At 36.5% G+C, this 20,439-nt stretch overlaps 4 protein-coding genes and 1 pseudogene across 8 annotated transcripts; all 5 read right to left on the bottom strand.

Annotated features, from left to right (window-relative positions):
* Positions 1-270: 270 nt before the first annotated feature.
* On the bottom strand, positions 271-4,520 carry LOC18597115 (beta-glucosidase 46-like). Of its 4 annotated transcripts, none has more exons than XM_088807085.1 (12): positions 4,233-4,520; positions 4,016-4,082; positions 3,797-3,858; positions 3,202-3,277; positions 2,996-3,070; positions 2,823-2,910; positions 2,441-2,693; positions 2,227-2,342; positions 1,872-2,127; positions 1,689-1,791; positions 1,507-1,615; positions 271-448 (listed from the first exon to the last, which is right to left on the bottom strand). In XM_088807085.1, exons 1-12 carry the CDS (start codon positions 4,392-4,394, stop codon positions 445-447), a joined length of 1,371 nt encoding a protein of 456 aa, XP_088663211.1. In that variant the 5' UTR covers positions 4,395-4,520; the 3' UTR covers positions 271-444. The 4 variants fall into 4 exon arrangements, with proteins under 4 accessions (XP_088663211.1, XP_007026017.3, XP_017978570.2 ...); XM_007025955.3 differs by lacking the exon at positions 271-448 and adding an exon at positions 879-1,236 and having other exon boundaries at positions 4,233-4,500; XM_018123080.2 differs by lacking the exon at positions 271-448 and adding an exon at positions 1,236-1,376.
* Positions 4,521-5,104: 584 nt separating this feature from the next.
* Positions 5,105-8,691, bottom strand: LOC18597114 (beta-glucosidase 46-like; annotated as a pseudogene). The gene is made up of 12 exons (XR_016026956.1): positions 8,489-8,691; positions 8,322-8,388; positions 8,167-8,225; positions 7,306-7,381; positions 7,138-7,212; positions 6,957-7,044; positions 6,619-6,871; positions 6,397-6,512; positions 6,026-6,281; positions 5,835-5,937; positions 5,635-5,743; positions 5,105-5,551 (listed from the first exon to the last, which is right to left on the bottom strand). The product of XR_016026956.1 is annotated as a beta-glucosidase 46-like (transcript).
* Positions 8,692-9,913: 1,222 nt separating this feature from the next.
* LBD27 (LOB domain-containing protein 27) lies at positions 9,914-11,647 on the bottom strand. Its single transcript, XM_007025952.3, has 2 exons — positions 10,315-11,647; positions 9,914-10,226 (listed from the first exon to the last, which is right to left on the bottom strand). Exons 1-2 carry the CDS (start codon positions 11,076-11,078, stop codon positions 10,124-10,126), a joined length of 867 nt encoding a protein of 288 aa, XP_007026014.3. The 5' UTR covers positions 11,079-11,647; the 3' UTR covers positions 9,914-10,123.
* A 249-nt stretch (positions 11,648-11,896) lies between these two features.
* On the bottom strand, positions 11,897-14,086 carry GPT2 (glucose-6-phosphate/phosphate translocator 2). Its single transcript, XM_018123090.2, has 5 exons — positions 13,434-14,086; positions 12,990-13,215; positions 12,686-12,908; positions 12,330-12,543; positions 11,897-12,070 (listed from the first exon to the last, which is right to left on the bottom strand). The coding sequence occupies exons 1-5, from the start codon at positions 13,920-13,922 to the stop codon at positions 12,059-12,061; spliced, it is 1,164 nt and encodes a 387-aa protein (XP_017978579.2). The 5' UTR covers positions 13,923-14,086; the 3' UTR covers positions 11,897-12,058.
* A 3,086-nt stretch (positions 14,087-17,172) lies between these two features.
* On the bottom strand, positions 17,173-19,142 carry LOC18597111 (glucose-6-phosphate/phosphate translocator 2, chloroplastic-like). Its single transcript, XM_007025949.3, has 5 exons — positions 18,523-19,142; positions 18,103-18,328; positions 17,800-18,022; positions 17,475-17,688; positions 17,173-17,366 (listed from the first exon to the last, which is right to left on the bottom strand). The coding sequence occupies exons 1-5, from the start codon at positions 19,030-19,032 to the stop codon at positions 17,355-17,357; spliced, it is 1,185 nt and encodes a 394-aa protein (XP_007026011.3). The 5' UTR covers positions 19,033-19,142; the 3' UTR covers positions 17,173-17,354.
* Between the last annotated feature and the right edge of the window lie 1,297 nt (positions 19,143-20,439).

Below are 20,439 nucleotides of genomic sequence, written 5' to 3'. Positions count from 1 at the left end.
ATTTATAATATTTTGTTCTAAGTCGATTAAATGGAACTTTGATTTCAAACTTTAGAAAAAAGTATGAGATGGATTTTAGTTTCTTGCACGGAAATGGGATTACATTATTAATAACTAATAAGAATATAAAATGCATGTGATGATGATATTGGACTGCTTCTATGAACAAATAGCCAGAAGACGTCATCAATAATGTTCAAAACAAAAATAAAAAGAAATGCAATTTAATGAATATATATATATATATATATATAAGAAAATTAACCACAGAATTACAAATATTTATATATATTTTTAAGAATAAAAGGCAAAATAATTTAGTTTTCTTCCTTGACTGGTAGTCTGGCCCTCCAATTGCATAATTCCTCATGCCCTTTTGCTGAAACAGCCATTTGCAGTCGGATGGTGTAAAGTCAAAGAGATAGACATGCCAGCTAAAAGGTTTCACCTGCAGACCAGAGAGGAGGCGTCTGGAATCAATAATTCAAAGACCCAAAGTGGAAATCAAGTTGCAGGGGGAAAAGTTGGAGGGCAGCAACTATATTTTGCACGAAATGATCCTGGATGGTCGACTTTCTACAGTTCCAGTTAGTATTTTATAGAGTAATTAAGCAAAGTTAGGAAGGGTTGTGAAGAGAAGGTTGAACATGATTTGTATTGGGGTGAAAAATTTCATATCCTTCTGATATACTTATCAGTGGACAGAAACATTTCTTCATGAAACCTCTGCTAGGACATTCTTGCAGTGTAAAGTTGGCCCAAAATAAATGCAAATGAGTTTCCTGTCTCCCTTGTATGTATAATGCACGTACTATTGGAATCAGGGTGAATTTAGGGATGCATGTTCTCTTGTCTACTCAATTACTAGTACTGATAAGTTGTTGGTAGTGGAAAAGGAGAAATATATTTCATAGCCCATAATATCATAGTGCCAAACCTGAAGAACAATATATTCCCCCAGTTTGATCACAAATGAGTTTTCGACATTAATGGAGCAAAGATCTAGGAATAGTCTAATAGTAGTAAGGGTGGTTCTGAACATGTCCTGGTTTCTGGTCTTTTACTTGGCCATGCTCCGAGATGAAATTTTTGTACCAAGTTGCTGACGATTTAGGAGTTCTCTTCAGGGTCTTAAAGTCAACATGGTGAAGTCCAAACCGTACCGTATATCCAAAATTCCATTCAAAGTTGTCCAGCAAAGACCAGACAAAGTAACCCCTCACATCTGCTCCCTTCCTGATAGCATTCAAGAGAACAACATCAATCCATTATCCTCAATACGATAGCAACTTAATAATTGCTCACATATCCAGCTTTTCAGCATAGTAAGGCTGTCCCATGGACCAGATCAGTTCTCCTACGGAAATGCTAAGAAGCTTGCACGAGGATGTAGAAGGAAGACAGTTACGCAATGTAACGTATAGCTAGTTAGAATCAAAATAGCAGCAATGTGAATGAAGTTTTGATCAGGTTTTTATAATAAACCACAGTTTCAATTATTCTAACCTGATTGCTGTTGAAAGTTGATCCAAGTATCCAGCCAAGTACTCAACTCGTTTGACATCATGTAAAAATTCTTCAGTGGTGGAATTTGCTTTGCTCACCTCTCCATATCCTGCATGGAAAACGATACTTTGATAAAAATATAAGTTTTGCATTTAAAGGACACCTCTGGTCTTTTTTCCTACCATTTTCTGTAATGATCATGGGTATGTTATGGTATGTCTCTTTAAGATAGGTTACAATCTTCTCCATTCCTTGAGGGTAAACGTTCAGCCAATCCAGATCAGTCTGCATAGTGGAAAAGCTTCAGTTAGTAGCTTACATTACAATGCAGCACAGTTGTGATAAATATAATTAAGGTAACATACAAGTTCCCCTATAGGAATGCCATTTTTCTGTGAACTTTGCCCCCAAAATCCTTCCGTCTTTGAAGTTCCTGTTCCTGGTTCACACACAGAGAACATGCAGTCCTTGACATAGTAACTCGAGTAGTGGTTAACTCCAATAAAATCCAATCCTTTGTTCAGCTTCTCCTTCTCAGTTGTCGAAAATTCAGGTAAAATAGATCCTAGAATGTTTTGCATTTCTGGAGGATATCTTCCGAATATGATTGGGTCTAGGAACCTGCATTTAAGTTTAGTTAGGTGCCCTTCAGCATATCAATATGCATGCAAATCAATAAATAAAGAAAACTTTGACGAAGAGAATGGTGAAGAAACCCACCACTTCATAGTGAAGGATTGAGCTCTTTCAGCTGCTAGCTTGTCAGCTAGAGAGTTGCTGATGGATTCAAACCAAAAGCAATGCAAGACAATTCCAATGCTACCTCCTTGCGTTTCCTAGACATTTAGCATTAACTTAGAAATCTCTACTTTGGGTGTTCCTACGGCAGCTAAGCCTACATTGCATCAATGGTTTGTTTAGTGCCAATTGATACCTGGTATTTGGTTCTGTAAATATGAACAGCTGCTATATGTGCTAGGATAATATTGTGGGCTGCTATAAAGGGCTCCTTCTCTGAATCACCATAGGTACAATTCCCAAAGGGCCAGGAGCAACGAGACGGTGGGAATATTCCTGTACGGTACGCAAACTTGACTTGGAAATCAGGCTCGTTGAAGGTGACCCAATACTGCACCCGGTCTCCGAAGGACTTAAAGCAGATGTCTGCAAAATATGCAAAATCCTCCCTGAGATTGAAACATGAACAAAGGCGCCATTAGTGGCAAATTGTGGCATGCCATTTTCAGAGGCATGTGGATAATGAAATGGCCAAATCTTGACCATGACAGAGCTAAAACTTGAACAAGATAACTTACTGCCATTCGGGGCTCAGCCAACTTCCATATCTGTCCTCAAGTTCTTGAGGAAAATCAACGTGCGTCAATGTTACAAGCGGCTTAATCCCTGCAGCACATGTCAAAATGGAGGCCCAATGAATTATGCTGTTTATCCATGCTTAAGGAAAGTCATTGCAGACATTAAAATTAACCTTTAAGTAGGAGGGCATCAATCAGTTTGTTGTAGAAGTTGATTCCCGCTTCATTGATTTTCCCGAATCTCCCTTCTGTTGGGGAAATTGCATGGTTTATCAGATAAAACTCCTGCTTCAAACATCTAGAACTTTTTTTTTTTTTTTTGAAAGGCAAACATCTAGAACTTAAGCCTCACAAATCAATGGTTCTGTCAAAGACTTACTAGGTAAAATTCTCGCCCAAGAAATGGAGAACCGATAGCTGTTGACTCCAAGTGAATGCATCAGATCAATGTCTTCCTATACACAAAAACATCCATAAACAATCCTATGCTGTATACATTCCAAACCCAAATTAACTTTTCTGGTTATGTTTGCTTAGAATCTTACAAAACAAAACCTTTCATATCTTTAACAATGAATTCTCCTTGCAAATTATTTCCTAACTTCCATTTTCTGTATTCATTTCATTACTTAATTTAATTTTTTGAGTTAGTAATTTTAAGCATAATTTAATATCTTTGAAAAGTGTAGAGAATCTAAAAGGAAATAATGCACCAACAAGCAACAACTTCTCACCAAACATAATCTGATGAGGTAATGAACTAAAGTCCAAAAAGGTAAACAGTACGTATAAATAGTGATTCTGATCAATAGTCACAATCATAAGGAGTGGGTGGGTTTTGGAGTATGGACCCCAAAGTGAAGATTTTTACTTTGTTATTGGGACAATACAACATACATAATTAAAAAGAAAACTGAAACTTTGACAAAGATAGCACAAAATTAAAGGTGCACGTGGAAGTAGCTAGGCATTACCAAATACCGATGGTAATGATCCACTGCTATGTCTCCATTGCTTCCATCAGCAATCATGTTTCCTACAATATCAATTATATCATCTCTTTTAGTGGAAATGGAATTACTCTTGTGAACATGTAAAATTCAGGGTTAATTTCAGTTTAATGAGCTTTTGCAAATTGGAAATGTTTCTGGAATGGGAGACCATGATGATGAAGATCGGGGAGATGGGGTTACCTGGTTTGTGGGAATAGACATCCCAATTGTTCAGACCTTTACCATCACTCATAAAACCACCCTCATACTGCCAATAACCCAAGATTGAAAAAGAAAAGAAACGAGATGCATTTCAGCATTTAATTATATCTATTTCCGACACTTTTATGATGGTTTTCTGGTATCTTTTCCTAAGGTTCGTTGTTAGCTACAGATTGAAGATGGTGAAGCAGCAAACCTGGTAAGCAGAAGAGGCCGTTCCAAAGAGAAAGTTGGGAGGAAATGCGGACAGATTACCCAAGCTTTGTTCCAGAGTTAGCAGCTCGGATGAGATGGAGAGAGGTAACAAGAACATCTGCAAGAGAAAGAAACCAATGCAAAGCATTCTGGAAACATCCATGGCCACCGACAGGGAAGCTGTTGTCTTCTATTACAAGTAAAAAATATCTCAATGAACTACCGTATACAGGCTTCATAGCATGCTGCATGATGGACAAGACATATATAATAGAAATATTACACTTAAAGAGTTGTGGATGAAATGGCCCTATCCATGCCGACATCATAGCATGCTAAAGTTTTAAATTGATTCTAATGGTAGAAACCAATGATTTAGCAAGTAGAACATTTCTTAATTAACAATCCAACTTGATTTCATAGTAATTGTTAATAATCTTGTTTAGTTAGCATAGAGGGTTCTTTTACTATAGAGAGAGGTACTGCAATAAGTAAGTGAGATGCCTTAGAGGAGGTTTGAGCAGTATTTAAAGTGTTAAATCTCTTCCAAAATTGTTAGAGATAAGCATCTGCATAGCATATGTATTATTAATGAGGACAAGTTTCTTTTTTTTAAAAAAAAAAAAAGGGTTAGCAAATTGTTCCTTTCAAAAGGAAAAAGAAATTAGAATATTGTCATAGTTTATGGAAGATGTTTTGGGCCCTTGGATTTACCATGATGGACATGCTTGTCTTACTCAAGCTGACTTCTCCAATTGAGTGATTCCTCAAGCCCTTTTGTGAAACAGTCATGGCAATGATGGGGTTGAGAAATGAATTTTGAAATTTACCATGAATTGATTATTTAGTAATTTACAGAGTACTCAAATCATCAGCCAGAAAACCCATCATCCATTATAACTTTCTGATGCTTAATATTCAACATATTGGTTATGGAGCTACAACCCCAACTGGGAAGAACTGCTGATACCACCTGAACTGTACTGATATGCTTCTAATTACATTGCAGTAAACTTAGATCACTAAAGCCTTACGGAGCAGAAGCCTTTCCAAACAATGCAGAATTGCTCTGCCAGATGCCCAGTTTGCTTCTGAAATATTGTCTTTGTTGATTCTCTGGATCATGTTTAGGCACTAAACTCCTGTGGGCTTGTATGGTTGGCAATGAACTGTTTGTACCAAATTGCTGAAGCTCTAGGAGTTCTCTCGAGTGTGGCATAGTCAACATGGTGAAGGCCAAACCTAATTGTATATCCTGATGTCCATTCGAAATTGTCTAGCAAGGACCAGAGAAAGTAGCCTCGAACATCTGCTCCTTTCCTGATTATTCAATCAAACAAGGCCTGAAATTTGTTCTTCCGAATGTGTATGGTAGGTGTTGAGATATGGATTGAAATTGGTACCTCAAAGCTGCTGCCAGGGTGTCCAAGTAGCCACTTATGTATTCCACTCTATTGACATCATTGAGTGACTCTTCAGTTGGGCTATCCGCCTTGTCGTTCTCACCAAACCCTACAAGACCAACCCCACAATCATTGAAGGAATTCTAAAAAACTACTGATTCATTGCCAATGGTAACACTTTCAGCTCTGCTTCAACTAACCATTTTCTGTAATGAACATTGGTATGCTGTTGTACCTCTCTTTTATGTATGTTACTATCTTATCCATTCCTTGAGGATAAACATAAAGCCAGTCAACTGCAGTCTATTAACACAAAAACAAAATTAGTTTTCCAGAACAGAAGAGTTAGATTTCCTTGATGGTGGCAGGTGTGTTAAAGTTATATACCTACCGATTTACCTATGAAGATCCCATCCTTAAGTGCGGTTCTTAAGGCAAAGCCTTCTGTCTTAGAACTTCCGGGTCCTTGTTCACACACAGAAAACATGCAGTCTCTAATGTAGAAAGAGGTATAGTGATTAACACCAATAAAATCCAGTCCACTCTTCAGCTTCTTCTGATCATGATTTGAAAATACAGGCAAATCGGACCCCAGAATTTCCTGCATTTCTAGAGGATATTTCCCTAATATGATTGGATCTAAGAACCTGCATTGAACTTCTAGATAGAGTCGGCGCAAGTCTTGAAGCTCTATCAGTTAATACATCGGAGGACTAACTATTCTGAATATATATATATGTTTGTGACTGTTAAAGTTCTTACCAGTTCATGTAGAAAGATTGAGCTCTCTCAGCTGCCTGTTTGTCTTCGAAGGAGTTGCTGATAGGTTCATACCAGATGGCATTCATAACAATGCCAATGCTACCTCTTTGTTGTTTCTAGATATTTACGAAGAAACATTATGATCTTCCACAAGTAAAAGTAGCTAGACTATTAGATAAGAAGAAGCAGTTCAAGAACCTGGGGTTATTTTTTCCATTTTACCTGGTATTTGGTTCTGTAAATATCAACGGCAGCAGCATGGGACAAGATGATGTTGTGGGCTGCAACAAAAGGCTCATTCTCAGAATCGCCACTGCTACAATTCCCAAACGAGCTTGAACAACGAGAAGGTGGATAAAGTCCTGATCTATAACCACGGATTACTGCAACATTAGGTTCATTGAAGGTTACCCAGTACTTCACTCTATCTCCAAAATGTTTGAAACATATATCTGCATAATACTTGAAATCTTCCCTGAAAAGTATTTGATCCCCAAATAAAGTAGATGATGATATAATAGCAGACAAGGGGTTGTCTGTCAGAGATTAATGCCACTTACTGCACTTGGGGACTTAGCCATGCCCCATATCTGTTTTCAAGTTCTTGAGGAATGTCGTAATGAGTCAAAGTCACAAAGGGTTTGATTCCTGAGACAGAAGAAAGTAAAATTATCTTATTAGAATCCATATATGGATCAGGGAATAGATGATTATTCTAAGGTAGAATAACTAGAGGGTGACCTCTAACCAGAAGACTGTTAATGAGTTTGTTATAGTGATTGATGCCAGCCTTGTTAACACTTCCAAATCTTCCCTCTGCATCCAAATGTCAATTCAAGAGTGAGCTAGAAACTAAAACAGCATTGCAAATCATATCAAACTCTTCCACTTTGATAAAACAAAACTCACTCGGTAGGATTCTTGCCCATGAAATGGAGAAGCGGTAGCTATTGACCCCAATGTAATTCATGAGATTCAAATCTTCCTGTTTCATCATCATTAGAAACCAGAATAATCACCCTTGTCATCATTTTGTATTGAGAATTTTGGTAATAGAATCATATACAGAGTAGTTCCTGTAACTTCCAATCTGTTTGCTTTTTTGTTAGATCAAAGATTTCCAGCCCCTTAAACACTGTAAATTCTGCGACAGGGGCTATTATTTTTCTCTGTTCAAATGCATTTACCTTTAGCAGAAAAGCATCAGTTACTAAATTTTCATCAAGAAACAGACGAATAGTCTGGCTGCAATAATACAAACCAATCAGAACTTCAAGGCAAAGAAAAAAGACAAGCGGGCTCAAACTTTAGGAATCCAACCATCATAGCTTTAGGCGAATCTATGGTGAGGGTCATGTAGTCATGTCTACATCCACCGCTTTCATCAAATTATCATTTTAACCTCATAATTCATATCAGTATAGAAGATTATACCTTTTTTCCTTCAATGAGAATATGAAACACGTGTCTGCAAAAGCATGCCAAAAACATTTTTTGCCTCTTTTCTTCTTGGCTTGTTGCTCTTTTTTTATTCATTTTGGAGGAATCCAATCTGACTATGACATAAATCTAAACCACAGATTCATGGCTTTGCCACAAAGAGTGTTTCCTAACAGGGAAGCCAATTTCATGGTTCTTTTCTGAAGCAAATCTGCTACATATTTGAAGAGTATACAGTCCATTTTGAAGCTTCAGGATCTTTACATGCTTGGGAATTCTAGAGAGTTGGGCTAGTTGAAGTAGGCTTATAGCAGGAGAAAAAAAGGTTACCAGATATCGATGGTAATGATCAACAGCAACATCTCCATTACTTCCATCCACAATGTTTCCTGTAACAAGCCCACAAAACTGTTATGTGTTGAGCACCAAAGAAACCAAAACATGGAAGACAGGGCATTGAACTTGTATAAAATAAGCAATCCAACCAGGCTTATGAGTAAACAGGTCCCAATTGTTCAGGCCTTTGCCATCACTCAAGTAAGCTCCTTCAAACTGGAAAAGTATGTATGAAACAAAGTTGACAATCCATAAGGACCAGAACAAAATGATTCTGATCTGTTAGTGAGAGAGGTTGAGATAAAAGGCAACAAACCTGATAAGATGAAGAGGCTGTTCCGAAGAGGAAACTACTGGGGAATGGAGATGAATCCAGGTTTTCCTTTAGAGACACTGGATTACATAACACCATTATAAGTGAGAAACACATCTCTAACACAAAGAGAGCATGATATAAATGTGAGAGCTTCATAACTGAAAACAAGAAACCCTGCTTCACCAGTATGAGATGTCACTGAACAAAAATGTCAGGTTCGAAATGACCTGGTGCAGGGGTGGAGAATTTATACAGAAAAGAAAGAAAAGTGTAAAAAAGCATAGCCCTGTTGATGACAACACTAGTAATTGCCATTCGGTATCAGCCAAAACTTACTTGTCTGCTGGTTAAGTACCCTTTGCACAATATGGTAGCGTCATGCAACAGCTGACAACGACAAAAGCCTAACAACCATCGTTAGCAAAACCAGAACTGCAACCAAAAAGTACCTTTGGCTTCAGGCCAGCCCTTGCTCATTAGCAACTAGATCAAAAACTATTAACAGAAACTGTGCACTAAGATCATTCCAATAAATTTAAGCTTTGATATGAAAAAAAATTAACATTTCTTTAATAGCAGCAACACCCTCTCATTCTTTAACATTTCTACCAAAGTTGACTGAGCACATATATAGTTGCAGAATCCCAGTAAGAATATGGAATTGAATAATGGGTTGAACAAACATCCAATAATGGCGCAACAGTTTTGGCAAGAAAACAAGAATCCCATCATGCATTTGTGAGAGGGCTGACGTGGTGTGAAGGAACAAGAATAAAAATGGTGAGGTAAAAGGGAAAACAGCAAAAAGAAATGATTAAATTGATTCTTTTGGCCAAATGCTATCTGAATATTAGCGGACAACATTACCCGAAGAATCACATCGATTGAAATCTGTTTCCATAATCATTAATTAGTACAGGATCAAAGAAACCAATCAGCATAAACCACGAAGAGTAAATTAAGTATCTAATCAAATGGTTCATTCTCAGTAATTGCAACATGAATTGTGATATAGCAGGCGATGCTTGTAATAAATTATGTCCCATTAATAAATTACAACATGACAGTTTGAGTACCTCTGCCACTAATTTCGATTCAACAGTGAGAAATTGCACGTCGGACTTGTGGTATAGCGGGGGGTGTTTTTTTTTCTTTCCTTTCTTCTGCTCTGATTTAATCAACAGTAAGTGTTGGTGTTACTTCCTTTTCACATCAGTGTCAAAAAAAACATATATGGTTTTCGTAGCTAAAAGTGACTTGATAGATGTAAAGGATAGTGTTTGGCATGAATATCAGCAATTAAAGCAGAAGAGAATTGACTCCAGATTTTAGAAAAACAGCATAGTATGGCTGCATCCCCTCGCCAATGCAGCATGGAGGTGAGCCTTTGAGAAACCGCAAACCACCCATGGTGTAATCTGTGGATTGTGCTCAGCTGAGCGGTTTCGGTTTTTGATTATTATATTTTGCTGAATAATTACAACTGCTAATGTTTTGAAATGGAATAAACAAAGATCAAAATTGTTGAACGTACTATACTATGTACGATCTAATCCGGGGAAGAAAAAAAATAGAAGAAAAGAAAAGAATATGGAACTCGCACTACTTTTTCTGTGGCCTCTTTGTGATTGTTGATCAGTTGACACTGGTAAGACTGAAGCAAGCGGCAGCACTCTTCAATTCATTTTCCGCAACATGTTCCACAGATTGTGTTGTGTCTTTCAATGATTCTTCAGAGCTGCATCAAAATTCGGCCGTCAGGAAATAATGTACGAAGACAATTTACTCAGAGGACGTAACACAAGAGAATTAGATTAGAAAGGTACCTTGATTCGTAGGGTTCTTTTGAATCAATATAAGACTGTCTGTCGTCAATGGCATCGAAAAATGGATGGATTTCATCATAATCTTGAACAACTTGCTGTTGGACAGCCACGGTCTGAGGGGCAACCAGCTGAGATTGTATTGCCATTGTACTGCCATTATCGGTGTTATTGTTCTTGGCAAAAGGATGTTGAACCCACAAAGAATTTGCCACATTCTCCTTGGAATCCATGTAAGAAGAGCTATAATCAACATTACTGCTATTAGAGTAAGAGTGCTGCATTGAAACCGGCAAAGCAGCCAGGGAATTGTAATGCTGTTGTGGGACCTGATTGAAGAGAGGGAGAGCATTACTAGGCGGTGCCATGCCTAGTTCTAGCTGTGAAGGCACATCATCAGCAATCGAAGATATCTGATGATGTTGCCTGTACATTTCAAGCTGTGCATGCACTGCATGAAGTTCCTCTTCAACCAGCTGAATTTGATACTGTAACTGACGAATGACCCCTAAGCATCCATAAACAGGGAATTGGTCGCGCACATTGGATTGGTATTTGATAGAACGCATGGCCTCAGCCTGTTGGGCAGGATTTAGGTTCTTTAATATCTTAAGAATGTTGCTTACGCCAAATAATTTGTGAGCGTTTTGGAAAACCCTGGCTTGCTCAGCTGGGAAATAAGGAGCAAGGGGACATTCGGGAGTGCACTTCCGCCTCTGGTACTTGCACGCGGCACAGGCACTGGCGGTGCCACCCTTAAGGGTCATGGTTGAAACCACCCCAACAAAACCGTGGAAATTACCAGTATATTGGTTTGTGGTAGATGATTGGTGAAAGCAAAGAAGAATTTCGGTGAAGGATGGAAAGGAAATATGATGAAAATCATGAAATGGTTAAAGGAAGGAGAGAGGAAATTGTTGAAACTGAAATAGCTAATAGGTAACGTGTTGACCTGAACAGGTCTGATATGAGCGGATTTGCTGGGTGTAAAAAAGACTGAGTAAAACAGAGAGAGAGAGAGAGTAAAAGAAGAGATTGCAGAGAGATCAGAGAACCGAAACTCTCGGGGGGTGTTTCCTTTAAAGTGTGTAACCGTTAGGGACAAATATTAGCAATCATGGGAGAGTTCTAATTTTCGTGGCCACCTATGGTCGTACCAACTTCACACTAACATGTACTTATCTGTCTGTCTCACGTGCCCTTTTCCATATTGGTTGGGTTTATCAAAGCTTTTCTGATTACTAACTTCCTCCTCCCTGCTTGCTTTTATACATGCAACGTGCCACAAAAGAATCCTCTTTTTCGAAAGCGAGAAAATACTTTTCAAAAAAAACTTTTATGCCCAAAGTTCTGGGTCACCTCATGATTGTTCTGGTGACTTCATTTTAGGCAATTTTTGTTTACTTTTTTTCCTTAGTTATGCCTTAGTTTCTACATTTTATTCATAATAATGAAAAGAAATTGATCATGAAACTCGGTAGATTAATGGTTATGTTATAGCTCAAAACATATAGCAGGGCCTACAAAAATGAAAGAAATTTAAATAAAATCTACTAGTTGGTAGTATCAGCACGTAACAAGACTATTAATAAAACTGTTGCTTCAATTTTGAAGAGGGAATGCCGTGCGGTACATCGAAATAAAGTCCATTCCGCAACATCAATCTTTAATTCCTTCCAAGTTATCTCATGAGCCTCTCTTTATCGTTTAGGTCAGTTCACCAAAATCTTCAAACCCTTCACTGTTCTCACTGCTTTGCCTGCTCCAATCATACATAATTAACGAATTAATCATTGAACTAAAATAGCAGTGGATTGAAATCGTGAGCATACAAGCTTAAAACAAGTACGAGTTGGAAATTGAAGTCCAATTCTTTTAAAGAGCCTAACTCAAAATTCAAAGCCAAGTTAGCAGTATCATCGGTTTAAAAAGCAGTAGTGCTGGCCCAAAAGGATATCGAAAGGCCATTCTGACGAGTTTGTCCCTCCCAAGTTGCGTAAAGAGAGAAGGGAGTATACCTGTGAATAAAGGAAGGTTCCAAGGATTGCAACGGCAGCTCCAAGGGCATTGACCGGCTGGACGGGTGTGTGGAAGATGATAATGGAGGAGACTATAACCGAAATTCGCTTCATTGTATTTCCGATGCTAAATGTTAAGGGAGAAATTTGATCCAAAGACATGTATGAAACCTGATTATACAAGTGGTAGAAGACACTCTGAGCTACCACCCACCTGTAAAAATTTAGAACCACACAATTTTTTCTTAGCAACAGATTGAAAGAGGAAAAAAAACTTATTTTGAAGTAAAATAATCACATCACGTAGGAATGAGGCAAGAGCAATAAAAGAGACTGAAAGAGGTAATAGTACTTACCATACAAAATTGGGTCCAATTTGTGAGACTGCCTTCTGCCAGCCAACAGCCCAGAGCTGAGGACCCTCAACAGCAATTGCAAAAGGTGTAAGAATCAATAGAGACAACATTGATAAACATGCGTAGTAGTTCATCCCACTAACAGACTTCCCCTTCATCCCTTTCTTTGAGAAAATGTTCCGAAACACGAATGCTAAATTGGATATCATAGCCCCCATGAAACCTGAAACACATAGCAACACAAACTCAGTACCTCAGACACAAAATTTCTATTATGGGGAAAAAAGTAATCATGTTCTCTTACCAGTCATGTTGAAATTGAGCTCAGTTGCTGCTGAAAGTGCACAACCTCCAATAATTGGCAAGAGTGACAAGTAAACTGGTAAAGGAAATGCCTCCCCTAACAGAAATCTTGAAACCAAAACACTGAAAGCAGGTTCACCACTCTTAATGATATGAGTGAATGAAACTGCAACTTTTGACATGCTCACAGTTGCTGCTACATGCCCTATAGTATGTGCCACCGCAACCTGAAACACATAGCCCACCAAACAGAGAAGCAAATCAGCATTTCTTACCTTCACATACTCTATTTTGTAACTTAAAATTCCAAGCTTTTTCTTTCTTTTTGTCTTTCTGACGTCTTACATGACAAAAAAAATAGCATTCAAATTCAAATTTCTCATCTTTTCTTTAAAGTAAGTCCAAAAGCGATTTAAGGAAAAGAGTTATAAGAGTTAAAACTTACAGGGAAAAGGGTCTTCCAAAACTCAAAATCGGTCTTAGGAGCATCAGCAACCCTCGTGACCCAAGATATAAGCATCATAAGAGAGCCAGCGGCCAGAGACAGAGTAGAGGTAAGCCAAGGATAAGGAAAGACATTCAAAACCTTCTTGTTATATATATTGAAAACCACATTCAAAGCCCACCAAGTAGCAAAGTAAATCCCAATCTTTATCTCTGGTAACTCAATATTTATGTCCAGGGGCCTAGACCTGTCAGCTTCATAAGCCTGACACTCTATTTTCCTCTGCTGGGTTTTTTTCAATATTGCAAGATTCTCAATGGCGGCAACGTGCAGAGGTTTTTGATAAGAGCAAGATTGGTTGGGGAAGCCATTATGGACGTTCTTGATAACGGGTAATGGGGAGAATTGTGGCCTGGTGATTGAACGTTTCTTGGAAAAGAAACTTGTGGAATTGAAAGCAGATGTGGAGTGTTTTATTGAAGAAATCATGGTTTTTTTCTCAAAGAAACACAATGCAGAGTTTCAAATATGAATGCAAGAGAATTGAGTTTAACTAGAGGAGAGAATAAGGTAAGAGAATACAAGAAGGAAATGAAAGGTTTGTCTTGCGGAGAAAAGAGTGGCAGAGAAGAGAGGGGATTTTATAGGGAAGAACAGAGGAGAGCAGAGGAAATAAGATGACTGTATGACGCGGCAAGGGGTTTTTCGCCGGTGGTTTGGTTTTTAGTTGCTCACGGATAGATATTTTCGAAATTATAAAAGTTTTTTTTTTTTTTTTGTAAAACAATATCTTATTTTTTAAATTTTTTATTAAGTCTCTAATAATTGTGTTTTTTTTCTAAAATTGAGTGGAAAACATAATAAAACAAGAGAATTTTATTTTTAAAATAAGTTATATTTGATGCAATATCAATATACAATACTTATACATTATAATTGGTTATAAAATATTTTTTAAAATAAATAATTTTTATTATGAAAATATATGTGAATATTACTATATTTTTCAACTTTTGAATCTTTTCATATCCAATGTACCTATTTATCTAAATAAGTCTCAACTTTCAAGTTCATTCAATGCAAGTACATTCCTATTTACTAAATATATTCACTCCTCTTACTTATATGTAAATTCATTCCCCTCCATCTATATAAGGTCATAAATAGAGGTATTGTAGTTGATGCTATGCACACTTGAATAAGAAACCAAATAGAAGACCTTTTTAGTTTCTTAATATTTTTCTTTAATAATTATTCTTTTGCTCTTGCTGGTATGGTGTTTTTGCTTTTATAAACCTTGGTGAGGGTTGATAAGGTTTCTTTTCTAATGACTTAGTTAAACTATAATATCTAATTACGAATTATATTATAATACTAATACTTAATTAGAGTTATATATATATATATCATTAATTTTTGTAATAAATGCAATTTTATGTTATATAAATTTTTTTCTTTTTCTAAGAAGTGATAATGTATAAATTTATATACTAACAATACATGAATTATTACCATCTCGAAAACCATTATTTATTTTAAAAAATATATATTGAAAATGATATGGGAAGGAAAGACTTGGACTTTCCACATTAGTAAAACATGCCACTTTATGCACCGTGTACATGTGTGCAAATTGAAATCGTAGACTTCATACTATTTGTCCTGACTGAATCTTGTAACTATCAGAAAACTAGGAAAAATATCAGCCATGATTTTCTCTCAAACATTTTCCAGCTGCAAACCTTGCATGAAATTTCCCACTGTGTTTCTTGAATATATGGTCAAATCAAGCTCCCCTCCCTGATTGACAAATTCACGGTTGCTAGCTTGTTGCAACCAAAAGGATTGAGAACTTTCCCGTGATATTTTCCCACTCCTTCTGCCCCACAGAAACCATTGCAGCCACTATTTCTATTTCCAATTTGGAACAAATCAGAGATGCAATGCAGCCATCAAGTTCCCAAAAACTGTATCTCAGACTGAGGTAACAGCCCATGCCATGCTCTCAATTCTTCACCGCTAATTTGCTTGCAGCAGCTCCCACGATTGAGCATGTACAGACAATCTCCTGAGTTTTGTTGATTGATTCCAAGCTAGAAGAAAAGAAAAAAAAAATCTTACTGAAAGAGACAGACCCATATCAACACTTGTTGTCAAGTTGCGTTTCTGATCGTTGATCATTTGAACGGATCAAAAAATTTTCTAACTGGGAAAAGCAAAATCAGTTTTGACGGCCGCTGCAAGGTGTAAAAGAAGGTGCTCCAGTTGGGACAATTGGCATTGACATTTCAACAGTGGCAGTTTTTGTTTTGTTCGTGGTGTCTTTGTTGTGACATTGGACGGAAGGGGCTGTAAACTGGGTCAGCAATTGGTGTTGGGGTTAGGCGGGAAAGGGATGTAAGTGTTGTATAGTCACGTGAGCTTTCTGCATGTGCAGCCGGTGCGTGTCCTTTGGACCCAATGGGAAGTTGCAGACGGGTCATAGAGAGTTGCCAAAACAATCCCAACAGCCAATGAAGTGGTGTAGGCTTTCGCTTGGTGATTGGGGTGTGATATTGTAAACAATTCACCAACCCCTCGTGGCTGCAAGTGGCCACGATCCTTCGGGATAGGGAATTAGACCATGATCGAAGAGTTTGGCATCATATCCTTTACCCTCACAAGTTTGCAAATGTAAAACCTATCAGCATTCGCAATGCATTCAGAGCAAGCAACACTAATTATCTGTCTGATTCTGTCATTCATTTAAAACAAACCATTTCCTGAAACTTCATTCTCTTCTCCAAGATCCATAACTCGTTTTTTTGTTCCATAGATGTACTTCAAATTCCTTCAAAGCACTTGTTTTGCTCAGAACTGCACGTAGCTCTTTTTCCATTTCATTCTCATCGATGAATTTCAGTTCATGATATGAAACAGGGAGGCTCAATGTCAAACATTCTATCCCTTTCTAAAACGAATTACCGGTTGCTCCAAGACACGTCTTTCCGGCTGGAGCAAGTTGCAAGCATACCGGGCTCTAGAATAAGGCGTGCAGCACTAACCATGAGTAGTATTAATCCTTTTTAATCGAATAAATTGATTGAATGTGAGTAAAATTGGTTTAATTTATTTGGGTTTGATTTTAATTACTTATTTAATTTAATTTATTTTGTTATTTTAATATATGTTTAATATTCAAAATTTATAAACAAATTAATAAAAAATTGAAACATGTATTTTTTATACCTACTAATTTATTTATATATAAAATATGTATTTTTGGAATAAATAACATAAGTTAAAAAGTAAATAAAAATATCAATAAAACGAAACTTAATTGTTCTTGATCAATTTAAAGAAAATTAAAATGTTATTATTTTAAAATAGTGTTTTTATTAAAGAAAAGGCAAAATCAATAATTCTAAAACCTTCCTATTCACATGAAAAACACTTAAAACTGGTTCAAGTTGATCGAACGATCGAACTTATACCCTTTTTTGAAATCAAGAATGAGATATTTTAGTTAATAGGATATTTGAAAAAGAGATAATTATGTCTATGAAAGGTTATTAAGTTTGACTTTCAATTTCAATTTCGAAAATAATAGCATGCCATGTAACATTTTCCTTTAGTTAATATGTTCTTTTAGACATTTTTTTGTTTTACATTTTTTCCTTGTAGTTTCTAGATACTATCGATCATGACATTCAGTAAATTTATTATTATTTTTTTTACAATTTATAAAAATTGAAAGAAATTTTAAGTAAAATCTACTAGTTATTATTATCTATCAAGGAATAAAACGGTACAAAAATAAAGAAATTTAGATAAAATCTACTAGTTGATAGTATCAATAAAGAATAAAATTGTAGCTTCAATAAGGATCATCCGCAACATCAACATTTTATGTTTATGTAAGTTCACCAAAATCTTCAAATCTCACTGCTTTGCCTGCTCAAAACATACATTATTAACCGTTAAAACAAGAAAGAGTTAGAAAGCCAGGTAACAAACCTTGGTCCCAAAATTTCAAAAACAACTTTGAAAGGGAAAATATACCTGTGAATAAAGAAAGGTTCCAAGGATTGCAATGGCAGCTCCAAGGGCATTGACAGGCTGAACAGGTGTGTGGAAGATGATGATGGAAGAGACTATAACCGAAATTCGCTTCATTGTGTTTCCGATGCTAAATGTCAAGGGAGAAATTTGATCCAGAGACATGTATGAAACCTGATTATACAAGTGGTAGAAGACACTTTGAGCTACCACCCACCTATAAAAATTCAAAATAAACACATTTTCCATTAGCAACAAGATCACTTATCACACATAAAAAGAAAATTTGGAGAGTGGAACCATCCAAATAAAAGCAATAAGCTCTTACCAGACAAAATTAGGTCCAATTTGTGAAACTGCCTTCTGCCAGCCAACAGCCCAGAGCTGAGGACCCTCAACGGCAATTGCAAAAGGTGTAAGAATCAATAAAGACAACATTGACAAACATGCGTAGTAATTCATCCCACTAACAGACTTTCCCTTCATCCCTTTCTTTGAAAATATGTTTCGAAACACGAATGCTAAATTAGATATCATGGCCCCCATGAAACCTGAAACACATAGCAACACAAACTCAATGCCTGAGTACAAAATTTCTATTATAGGGGAAAACGTAATCATTTTCTCTTACCGGTCATGTTGAAATTGAGCTCAGTTGCTGCTGAAAGTGCACAACCTCCAATAATTGGCAACAGTGACAAGTAAACTGGTAATGGGAATGCCTCCCCTAATAGAAATCTTGAAACCAAAACACTGAAAGCAGGTTCACCACTCTTAATGATATGAGTGAATGAAACTGCAACTTTCGACATGCTCACAGTTGCTGCTACATGTCCAATAGTATGTGCCACCGCAACCTGAAACACATAACCCACCAAACAGAGCAATAAATCAGAATTTCATATCCTCATATACTCTATTTGTAAATTAAAATTCTAAGATTTTTCTTTCTTTTTGTCTTTCTGATGTCTTACATGACAAACAATACAGCATTCAAATTCAAATTTCTCATAAGTCTAAAAGAGATTTAAGGGAAAGAGTTAAAACTTACAGGGAAAAGGGACTTCCAAAACTCAAAATCGGTTTTAGGAGCATCAGCGACCCTCGTGGCCCAAGAGATAAGCATCATAAGAGAGCCAGCGGCCAGAGACAGTGTAGAGGTAAGCCAAGGATAAGGAAAGGCATTCAAAACCTTCTTGTTATATATATTGAAAACTACATTAAGAGCCCACCAAGTAGCAAAGTAAATCCCAATCTTTATCCTTTTAGCTGACTCCAGTCTTGCTTCCTCGTCTGGTAACTCAATGTTTATGTCCAGAGGCGTAGACCTATCAGCTTCATAGGCTTGGCACTCTGTTTTCCTCTGCTGGGTTTTTTTCGAGATTGCAAGATTCTCAATGGCGACAATGTGCAGAGGTTTTTGATAAGAGCAAGATTGGTTGGGGAAGCCACCGTGGACGTTCTTGATTACGGTTAATGGTGAGAATTGTGACGAACGTTTGTTGGAGAAGAAACCTGTGGAATTGAAAACAGATGTGGAGTGTTTTATTGAAGAAATCATGGTTTTGTTTTATTGGAGAGAATTCAGATTTCCAAATATTAATGCAAGAAAGAGGAAAGTGAGAAAATACAAAGGTTTGCCTTGGGAGAAAAGAATGACATAGCAGAAAGAAATTTATAGGGGAGAACAAAGGAAACCAGATGACGGCTGGGGTTTTTCACTTGCTTGCGGATAGATATTTTCGAAATTACAAAAGTATCCTCTTTTCTTTTTGTAAAAAAGTATCTTTTTATTTTTTCTTTCCTATGTTTACTGAGTCTCTAATAATTTTGTTTTTCTTTTTAAATGAAGGGGAAAATAAAATAAAATAAAATAAGAGAATTCTAAATTAGAATGGAGTAAAATCTTTACTTTTGAATTTTAAGGGTAAATTTGTAATTTAAATTTAATTTTTCCTTACTAGGTTATATCTTCTAAGTTCATTCAATGTAGTATATTCCTATTTACTACATGTATTCATTCCTCCTACTTATTGTAATTTCATTCCCATCCATTTATTTAAGGCTATAAAGGCATTGTAATTAATGGTATCCCCACTTGAATAAAAAATCAAATAAAAGACCTTTTTAATTTTTTAATAATTATTCTTTTAAGTTATATTTTATAATATTTTTAAAATCAATGTAATATAAAATCATTATTCTTATTTGATACAATGTTGTATTGTTGCTGCAACTGCTGCTAATGTGGTGTTTTTGCTTCTATAATCCTTGGTGAGGTATCATATCTAAATATGAATTATATTATAACACTATTAATTAGAGTTATATATATCATTAACTTTTGTAATAATACAATTTTAACTTATATAATTTTTTTTTCTTTTTCTAACGAGTGATAATGTATGAATTTATATATTAACAATACATGAATTATTTCCGATCTCGAAATCCATCATTTATTTAAACCAAAGTATTGAAAATAATTTGGGAAGGAAAGACTTGGACTTTCTACATTAGTCAAACGTGCCAGTTTATGCACCGTGTACATGTGTGCAACTTGAAATTGTCGACTTCACCCTATTTGTCCGGACTGAATTTTGTAACCATCAGAAAACCAAGACAAATATCAGCCATGATTTTCTCTCAAACATTTTCCAGCTGCAAACCTTACATGAAATTTCCTACTGTATTTCTTGAATATATGGTCAAGTCAAGCTCCGCCTCCCTGATTGACAAATTCACGGTTGCTGGCTTGCTGCAACCAACGGGATTGAGAACTTTCCTCTTTGATATTTTCCCACTCCTCCTTCCCCACAGAAACCAATTTGGCACAAATCAGAGATGCAATGCAGCCATCAAGTTCCCAAAATCTGTATCTCAGACTGAGGTAACAGCCCATGCCATGCACTCAATTCTTCACCGCTAATTTGCTTGCAGCAGCTCCCATGATTGAGCATGTACAGAC

Source organism: Theobroma cacao, chromosome 6 (genome assembly GCF_053813885.1).
Source record: "Theobroma cacao isolate CCN51 chromosome 6, ASM5381388v1, whole genome shotgun sequence".
Classification (NCBI taxonomy): Eukaryota; Viridiplantae; Streptophyta; class Magnoliopsida; order Malvales; family Malvaceae; genus Theobroma; species Theobroma cacao.
Note: the sequence above shows the minus strand (reverse complement) of the source record. Positions and strands in the feature narration are given on the sequence as shown.